General features: G+C 31.3%; 1 protein-coding gene across 6 annotated transcripts; it reads right to left on the minus strand.

The window, feature by feature from the left end:
* Positions 1 to 1,020: 1,020 nt before the first annotated feature.
* Positions 1,021 to 4,864, minus strand: LOC141679070 (cysteine synthase-like). Of its 6 annotated transcripts, XR_012558023.1 has the most exons (7): positions 4,516 to 4,864; positions 4,066 to 4,332; positions 3,084 to 3,310; positions 2,072 to 2,162; positions 1,775 to 1,834; positions 1,582 to 1,667; positions 1,021 to 1,316 (listed from the first exon to the last, which is right to left on the minus strand). XR_012558023.1 is itself a non-coding variant. In XM_074485550.1 (6 exons), exons 3-6 carry the CDS (start codon positions 3,095 to 3,097, stop codon positions 1,254 to 1,256), a joined length of 228 nt encoding a protein of 75 aa, XP_074341651.1. In that variant the 5' UTR covers positions 3,098 to 3,310; positions 4,066 to 4,332; positions 4,516 to 4,864; the 3' UTR covers positions 1,021 to 1,253. The 6 variants fall into 6 exon arrangements, 2 of the variants coding, with proteins under 2 accessions (XP_074341651.1, XP_074341650.1); XR_012558022.1 differs by having other exon boundaries at positions 1,021 to 1,667; XR_012558020.1 differs by having other exon boundaries at positions 1,582 to 1,834.
* Between the last annotated feature and the right edge of the window lie 5,667 nt (positions 4,865 to 10,531).

The raw sequence follows: 10,531 nt of genomic DNA on the forward strand, positions 1-10,531 counted from the left end.
TTATTTATTTAATTTTAGTTAATAATTAATTAGTTAATTGGTCAATTAATTCAAATATTAATTGATTAAATGATTCAATTAATTATTATTTAATTTTAATTAATTATTTAATTAGATTTAATTATTTCTTTTGATTTAAAAATTATGAAAAATAATTTTGAACTTTAAAATATTATTTTAAATTGTTTTTTAGGCTCGATAATTATTATAAAATGATTTTAAAGTCAGATTCAGGTATTCGATGTAACACCCTCCAAATCTGGGGTATAGATCTGGGGTATTACTATAACTAACTACCTTACTAACCTGTACAATAATAATAATAACAGATAATTACCCCTTATTACTACTACTCAGGATCTTTCAAGGTTAAGCTGTAAAAACAAGAACAACTTGCCAACTTTATTACAACAACCCAAATCAACTGTCTTACAAACCTTTCTTTATTACAAACCACACTACTAGAAAAATGCCCTTAGACATCGGTTATAAACTGATGTCTTTTTTTCAAACCGATGTCTTCGCATATGTAGAGAAAGGTGGGGGTCTTTAACATCGGTTTTTAGCCGATGTTAAATATGTACATAGACATCGGTTTTCTTAGTAAACTGATGTATAATTAGCCTTTTTTTTAATAACATGTTAAAACTAGATTGTGAAAAATGATAAATAGGAGGTTAAGAAGCACTATAAACATATAACAAGGAAGAACATTAAACTGTTAGACATCAGATTTTTAAAAAAAATGATGTCTTACTTTGTGTAGTACATCGGTTACTACATAGAATCGATGTTAAATATGGCATATCACATCGATTTCAATTAGGTTAGCGATGCTAAATATGGCATATCACATCGGTTTCACTTAGGTTAGCGATGTGAAAGTTCCTATTTACATCATATTTCCTGTCAAAATTGTTGTGTTTTGCTTATTTTTGACATCAGTTTGTTAATAATTAAATGATGTTATATATATCCAAGATACATCATACTCTTTAATTAAAATAAAAGCTATATCAATAAAAAAAATCTTCAACGAGAACAAATATATACCAAAAAACTTATATATCAGCATTCAACCAACATATTTTTATATCTACATCTACATCAACATCAAAAACTTACTTACAATCACATTCCTAACCTATCTACCTATCTAGCTCACTAAAGCCACATTCCCCAAGCAATTCTCCCCGGATGGATGGATATGCTGTTGAACCATAAATAGTACAGCTGAAGCAAAGTTGGTAGCATCACGTACAGCTCCCTATTGAGCTTGTCTTTATAATCAACAAAGTACAGACATGAAATGAATGCTGATAGGAGACAAGTATAAGAAAATATTACAAATTATTTATTTCAAAAATGTTGAACATATATTTAGAAGCTAAGTCTGGTATTAGTCACTGACCACATACAAATACATGATTAGTTGCTTTAGCTAGTTTCTTGTTTACGGCTTAACTGTTTATAGGATACATTAAAAATAATTTAGTAGCAGCATTCTTGCAGATGGATGATGACAAGCTAATTTCCCAAATATAGTTGTTTGGTGTTCATAATAAAAACAAACAAACTTACAACTATCAATTTTCCTACACTTTCTGGCCTCTTTGCGAATTTAATAGCAGCTGCAGCTGCAGCAGCACCGGATGATATTCTCACCTCTAAAAGATACTTAACAATCAGATGCAGATAAACTGAGCAGAGCATCATAAAGTAACATAGAAGTCCAAAAGAGATCCATTTCGAGTGTAAAAATGGTTAAACTTACTAGCAATCTTTCTTTTACGGCAATAAGTTTTGCAGTTTCTATGGCTTCATCACTTGACACCTGTTAAATGACAGAAACAGCATTACATCTTGAGTAGAAAGTATGTATTGCAATTAAAATTTCTATATAATAACAATAATGTACTGCCATTTGTTCATCGAACTATTCTATTGCTGTATCAAAAAAGTCATCCCTTTCCTTTCAGAAATAGGCTCAGAGCATCTGACATGGTAGAATGTGGTGATAGATAAACTGAATGAAACTTACAGAGGGAGCACAATAATTTCCTGGTCTTACCTGAACAACTTCATCAATAATGTCGACATCCAGTACTCCAAGAATAAAACTAGCTCCAATTCCATGGATCTTATGCCTGCTCCAAATGTGGCTACAAAACAAAGTTTTCAAGCTCTAGTTGAGAAAATCAGAATTCTATTAGAAATAATAGGGGTATATTACTGCTGATATAAGAGCTGTAAAGATTGCAAAAGGCCTTGTGCTATTTCCTGTGATTTGAAATATGAGATGGGCCACAAGTGCAAGTCTAAAGAACTACGGTTACTTACTGTTCAAGTGCTATGAGAAGGATTGATAGATTTTAGTGAAAATTAGAATATGTGTGATGATGAAATGGGGTGTGAAATATGCGAGTATCAGATGGTTAAAGAATTTGAAGAGCAAGTGTCAAAAGAAGAAGTGCTCTTAATATCAATTAATGCTTTTGCCCTTAATGTGGGTGTGATGTTTCCTCCATGCACTTGATGCAAGAGGAATGGCCGCAAAAAACACCATTACCTATAGCTAATATATTCTCTCTTAAAATATGGAGGAACAAAACCACGACTTTTTGGAGCAATGTAATACAATCTAACATTCTAGCTCAGGATATGAATACACTGGACTGAGACTTGGAGGCAATATAACACAACTTGCAAGGAGCTCTCAAAAGGACATTACTAATGATATCACTGTGAAACCTTCCCCTGGGATGAATTCGATGTGACATCAAATCCAGGAGGGATGAATACCACATCATCCCACTCCGACCTGGAACTACCTTGCACAATAGATTTTGCTAATTAATCACATTCCAATATAGATTGAGGACCATGTACACAACAATGGATGATCGACTATTTTACTACAAGAAATAGGTTCATCAATAATTCATATTGGAAAGAATAGGAAATCTAAACTCTAACCTTCATCCCTAAAATTATGTCTTCAAAAATAGCCACCTATGAAGATCGGATAAAAGTTGGTACTTGATTGGAGTATTAAACAGCCTGGCAAAAAAATCACTGTGTACCTGTATATCTTCATCCCTCAGAGCAGGATTCATTTTCCTCTGATCGCTAGAAGCTTTACACAAAGAGTTCTCTAAATCCTCCTAATAATCCTTCCAGTTCAATATACGTGATAGGAAAGGGCGCATAACTAAAAATTTAGGTGCCTGAATTGTTATACGAGATAAAACTTTCTGAAGAAAACTGGATGATATCTCATTTTTTGGCTCTTCAATATTAAGCTCCTTGACTGCAATTTATAAAATATTCAATCAAGTCAGCAAGGATAACCAAAATAAAGTCACAAAGGATGAACACTCTTCATATAGAATATTATAACTTTATAAGCATGCTTCAAATTGTTCACTTCTTTACGTATTCGCCATCATGCTCAACACCCAATGTCTATGACACAACCTTTTAAGATATATTCAATTTCAGAATATTCGCTACAATCAGGGAGTTTAAAGATATTGAGCATCCCCACCATGATAGAATAATCATAGCCATGAGGGAAACAGTACCCCAAAAGGCTCTGACATCAATGATTAAGATAAAGGTAAGCAACACAAAAGACATTTATTACTTCCTTAACTCTTTAGACACCCTAATGCTCAAAGTAAAATGCAGCATACAAACATGTGAACTTTGCACCAGTACAGAAAAGATAGTCATATCACTTAATAGTTCACCATACAATGTAAATGATTATTCCATTTAAGTGTACAATTTCAAGGTAACACGAAGTTAGTGAACCTTAAAATATTATATTTCAAGCTCCATGACAGGACACAGAGGTCATATAGCCTAGAAAAGATGATAAACTACACAAGCCTCTGTTTACATGAAAAAGTAAGAAAGCCAATCACATATATACAAAATTAGGGAAAATAGAACCTAAAATGAGCTGGGGAAAAAAGACTTAACTATAATAGTGAACAACTAAACTTGTGCAGAACTCAAAAATACAACTACAGACCATACAAACAACAGAACATTATATACCTTAGTTTTTTTATGTGGCATGTTTTCTGATGGCTTTTGTGGCTGATTGTCCTCCTTGAGCTGTACGAGACTCTGAGTGTACACATGTGAATCAAACTCATTTGGAATCCCCCAAATCCTGACATTCTTAGCCATTTTTTCTCGGTCATACCACAAAATTTTTGAGCCATCAACCTCTAAGAGTACACTTTGGCACTCCTGGTATAATAAACAAGTCTAACAAAGGTTTCTCCTCTGCGGTGTGTGCTTTAGACCAAGAATTTTCAGCTGCAGAATCAGTCCTCATCATCCACACATTAATACGACCCTTAAACACACATATACACGTATACACATACACACACGTATATATATATATATATATTCCACCTCTAAACAGATATCCAAACATGTGAACCGACCTGTTAAAAAAATCAAAACATAAAAATTGAAAATAAATTAGAAGCTTACATATTTTTCACAGAGTAATCGAACAAATCCAACACCTTTGAAGTTTATTTACCAAGAATCGGAGCAATTACAAGCTCGATTTCAAATATTACAAGCTTAATTAGGGGTGTCTACAAATTAGGAATTTTATGGTTTGAGATGGGTTTAGGAAATTTGGAATGATAAAAGATTCAGGGACAGAGTTGAGTGAGAGACGAGAACAAAGAGAGACAAGAATAGAGAGAGAGTAAAGATGAAATTTGAGATAGAAGAGGGAGAGAGAGTAGAGATGAAGATGAAGTAGAGAGTGAGAGTTGATGAAAAGCAAGGCGAGGGAAAAGTAATTTTTGGTTGTGACGGGGGAAATAAAATTTTTGTTAAGGGGGGAATTTTTTGGTGTATTAACGGGGGGATTTTTGTTAGGCGGGTTTTTTTTTGTTATTTTATATGATTATAGACATCGACTAGTTAAGATAGTGATGTCTTACAATCCCTTTAACATTGGTTTTGAAATGACCGATGTTAAAACGGTGGCATTTCTAACCGATGTTAAAGGGGTGATGTCGTAAACACCATTTCTAGTAGTTCCATTTATCTATATAAATTTTAAATTAAGTTCCTTTTTTTCAAACCATATCTATTACTTATCCTGTTACACCTGCTCTGGCATTTCAAAACGCTATTCGGGGATTGGAATAAGCACCCTTGATGCAAGAGGGTCCCGCTCTTTGACCCGCTTCTTGACTACTCGGGTTCGGATGAGTTTTATTCTCAACTTTAACTGAAAAACAAGGTGCACAACAATAATAGGGGTGAGCCAAAATTGCTCAACAAGCCTGCAACATTCATATGTATAGTGTAAAGAGAGTAAGTTAAATGAACCGGTAATCTGCAGGTTTGTGTAATCACCTGCTTCGGTAAGGAATAATGAAAGCCACTATCGGCGAGTACCAAATGAACTAGACTGGACACAAAAACCAATATATGCACTATAACCTGCTGAGCAGTCAGGATATAGTGCGGATCTATACCCCACTACATAGAACCACCAACATATAGGGTACCCAGAAACTATGGCCTAATAATCAAGGGTCCGGTTCATACCCGGCCCGCATTGTAAAAATCCATTCCATAGTTTAGCATCCGGAATAATCGGTATACTTTTGATGTATCCTAACATCAGAATATATCGGAGTATATGTATATGTATGTATGTATCTATTGGAATATGAATAGAGGATTCAATGAATTAGGAGAAATCAGAAATCGAAATATGATAGGAATAAAGGAACAACAATTGTATATCAGTGTTTGTGAATAAGAGTTATCAGGGTATAGCTGTCAGGGAAAGTTAGAAGCAATTCACTATTCTGAACTTAGAATAGGGGAAAAACTTGTCTGGTTTCTGCTTCGCCTCAGGTAGTTCACAGCTCTCTATCTCCGGCTTGATTTTCCTTGTTGGTGGTGTTTCTATCAAAGAAAGACATTTATTTAGTTAACTTACATCGTACGAGTATCTCAGACTGAAACCACGTAGCCTTTATCATCTACCCATACGATTTTATCCGACTCGTATATAATTATCTAAAAAATAGAGTTCAAGTAGTCACGTAAATGACATAGCATGTAAGGCACATAATTAATTTAGGCTTATATATATTTTTAGAATCGAAATCGGATCTATATTCGCATTAACAATCAACTTCTAGCTCGATTCCTAATTTTATGGGATTATAAATAATATGATACTTAATGAATACGTATAATAAGTGGACTCGCTTTCGAAAGAAATTATGATTTATAACTATTTTTAATAGAATCGGGTCATTTTTCTAAGTCTAATGGTCCTCGTTTCGATTAAATTGGATAAACGGTTTAATTATTACGGATTAAACAAAAATTAATCAATTATTGATCAATTATAATTAATTATTCACAATTAATTAAACCCTAATTATATTTTAAATAATTATCTAGGAATTATCATATTTAAAAATAATTTTCCCTAATTTTTGGAATTAAATAGAATTTATTACAAATTATTCAGTTAAATTGATTAAATATAAATAATTAATCCATAAAATTAATTAATAAGTAATTTGAAAATAAGTAAGTAAATAAATAAATAGTTACATTCTGAATCTCTAAAATTTAGAACACAAATCGAACTTATTACGAGTTATTCACTTAAACCGATCAATCAACAAGCAAGTAATTAGTCTAAATAATTAATCATCAAATAATAAATAAATAAATAAATAAGTCAATAAATAAATAAATAAATAATTAATTAATTAAATAAATAGATTTTCGAATTTTTTAAATTTAATAAAATAATTTAGAAATTATTTAAAAAATAATTCAGATTTGTAATCAAATTATTTATTTGATTTTCTAATTAATAAAAACTGATTTTCTTATTTTATAAAATAAAATTAAATTAAAAAAATACAGAAACACAATTCAGAAAACACATTTGGGGGTTTTTGGATCAAAACCAGGTCGATTTTCGGGTTGGAGCCGGGTCGATCCCGGGTTGATCAAAAACGAACCAGGTCGCCGGCCGGTTCTAAAACTCGGCGACGAACCCCGGTTTTTGGCGACAATCCGGCTGCAAACGACATGTTTCCAGGTTGATTCTTCATCATTTCCAGTCCACAACAACACAACCACCATCCTTCCTTCCTCCTCTGTCGATTTGAAGCCGGAAAAATGAAGAACGCCACTAGTAATAGCGGTTCTCCGACTAACCTAAAACGAGAACAACGATCAACGAAACCGGTACCATTCGACTACAAATTCAACGATTAAATCATTTATAACAAAGAAATCATCTAACAATCAACGAATCAAGAAACCCGAAATCAAAATTAAACCTGAAATCAACGAATTTAAATTCGAACAATCCAACAATAAAATTGATTACAAAAATGAATATAGAATTCAAAGAGCTTCAAATCGAATACTTACATGATCAATTTGGTGTACAGAATCAGGTTCAAATTGGTGTTTGATTCCAAGAACTCCAAACCCTAATTTCAGATAATTGGGGATTTTCTTGAATTTTTTAATTTTTTATGATTTTTTAATAATTAATTAATAATAAATCGGGTATTTATATTAGTACAAATAATACCCCTAAATAAAACTAAGGCCCTAATTATACATCTAAAAAAATAATTGGCCCCAATTTTTATAATTTTTGGGTATTAATTTGGAATTTTTAAATATCCAATAAATACAAAATATATGCCAAAAATTTCCAAAAATTTTGAATAATAAAAAAAATGCAAAAAAATGATATTTGATAATTTCATGATTCTATAAAAATAAAAATGTGATTTTTTTTGGGGTTTTTGACACCCGAAGGGGCCCGGAAAAGTCGTTTCTCGCGAAACGATAAAATTTGTAAAACGTCTGGATGTTCAGAATATCGAGATGGTATAGGCCATACTTGGAAAAATAAGGTCAATGATTTTATATGAAATATCAGCTCTTAAAACAATGTTTGGGACGTACAACTTTTGATATCAAAGCATTTAACTAGAATAAAACACTCGATAATTACCCGAAACACGTTTTGATTGAAACAGATTACACGTAGCACATAATAGCTAAGGTTTTATGACTCAACACACTTACTCACATATTTAAACACATTAATCATCTTTATTAAGATATAATACAAGCTTAATTTCTCGGTCGTTACATCCTCCTCCCTTATTAGGATTCTGTCCTCAGAATTTTTGTAACGTCTGGAAAACTTACGTCTGAATTATATCATAATTATAATAAATTATATGTGTTAATGTGTCATTTATGTGTAATTATCTGTCAAACCCTAATTGTTACGTGTTACGTGTATTCCGTGTCATTTCAGTATTTTTAATAAATTTTTCAGATGTTTTATTTTGCATTCATCGCTTTCATTTCAAACGTTTTACGACCCAAACCATGATTTTTAAAGCCAGTATTTCAAATAAAATAATGGGCCTTATTTTTCATCAAACGGCTTTTACCATCGCATTATTCTGAACATCTAGACATTTTATAAATTTTCTCATTTTGCGAAAAATGACTTTTCCGGGCCCCATTGGGTGTTAAAAACCCCACAAAAATCACATTTTTATTTTTATAAAATTATAGGACTTTTATTTATACCATTTCTTTGTATTTTTGCATTATTCACAATTTTTGGGAAATTTTGGCATATATATTGTATATATAAAATATTTGTAAATTAAATTTTAATACTCAAAAATTATAAAAATTAGGGCCAAATATTTTTATTAGATGTATAATTAGCCCCTTAATTTTATTTAGGAGTATTAATTTTGCAGCTATAAATACCCTAATTATTATTAATTTATTTAATTAAAAATCAGAAAATTCTGCAATTATTCCCAATTTACAGAAATTAGGGTTTGGTGTTCTTGACTTCCACCCGCGATTTGATCGTGATTCTGATCTCCAAATCAAGCATGTAAGTAGTCGTTGCAAAGCTCTTGATCTCTACTTTCGATTGGTATAATCAATTTCATGTTTTATATCTTTGATTTTCAATTCGTATTTTTAGGGTTTATAGTCGAATTAGGCGTTTTTGATTCTTGAATTATTTGATGATTTTGATGCTTCGTATAGATTCCCCAAAGTCTTAGGAATGATTTTGAGTATTCAATTGATCGGTATAACCCCAGGAGGGTATGGTTCGAGTTCGTGGGTATAGCAGAATTTTTGATTCATTTTTTTTTTTATGATTTTAGTGATGTTTTGATTGTTGTTGATGGCTGGGTTTGATTGTAGAATTAAACAGCTTTATTTTCGTATAATAATCTTTAAGTTTGGTATACAAACACGAAGGATCGTGTTTTTGGCCGGAGTTCTTCCGGTTTTTGTCTGGTTGTTGCCGGAGAAGACGACCGAGCTATCGTCGGTGGTTGCAGGATGGGTGGTTGTGATGACGGAGTCGAGGGGAACGTGTTGGCAGCAAGAACGGTGTCGAACCATTACGTATTGGCTTCGACTGAGCCTCGCCAGAAACAGACCCCTATGCCGGATTCTGGGCAACCGGGCGGCTATTCTTGGCGACCCGTGGTCGACCCGGTTTCGACCCGGTGTACGACCCAGGTTTGATCCAATAAAACCCAAAACCCAAACCTGTTTTCTGTTTGTGCAATTTTAATTATTTATTTATATATTATAAAAGTAAAAATCAGTTTTATTAATTCTAAAAATCAATTAAAAATTAGTTTTAAATTCTGTAAAATATTATTAATAATTTCTGAATTATTTTCTTAAATTAGAAATTCGAATTTAGTTATTTAAGTAATTATTTAATAGTTTACCTAATTATTTATTTCTTTATCATGTAGTAATTAAGTAATCAATTGATAATTACGAATTAATAATTAATCGAATAGTATTATTTAAAGATTCGATAATTAGGGAAATAAAATGAGTAACTTGTATCTATACGGGTAATTGAACGATAAGTTCGATTATTATTCGAGCGATAGTTAATTATTCGTAGAATATCGTAATAATTATTCGTAACGAATAATTAAATACAGATAGTTGATTTAAATCGTATAAATTGTAATAATAACCGTAATGTGTTAATAATTATACGAGAGGGGTGAGTTACTCGTATTAATGCGAGTAGTTGATCGGTGAATTGGATTCTGATTCGAATAATAACTTATTTATTCATTAATGTATCAGCTAATAATATCTATTATTTATTTGTAAATAATCGATCTAATCGAGTAAATAATAATAAGTTGTAAATATTTGTAATAAATTGTAAGTAATCCTAATAATTAGGCATTAATTATTTTAGATTATTAAATAATTACTTATTAAATATTTATTAGTTATTTATTATTTATTAATTATTTAAAAATGATTAATTATTTCGATAATTAATCAAATAACTTTCAATAAATCCTAAAATATTCATTTTAACTCCAAATATTATAGAAAAATTATTTTTGACTTTATTTTTCTTAAATAATTATTTAAAAATTATTTTAGGGTT

Source organism: Apium graveolens, chromosome 8, assembly GCF_009905375.1.
Source record: "Apium graveolens cultivar Ventura chromosome 8, ASM990537v1, whole genome shotgun sequence".
NCBI lineage: Eukaryota > Viridiplantae > Streptophyta > Magnoliopsida > Apiales > Apiaceae > Apium > Apium graveolens.

Coding starts and splice junctions, on each gene's coding strand:
- LOC141679070 (XM_074485549.1), bottom strand. Junction 1,835..2,071: donor TTATTGATGAAGTTGTTCAG/GTAAGACCAGGA, acceptor GTCATTTAACAG/GTGTCAAGTGATGAAGCCAT.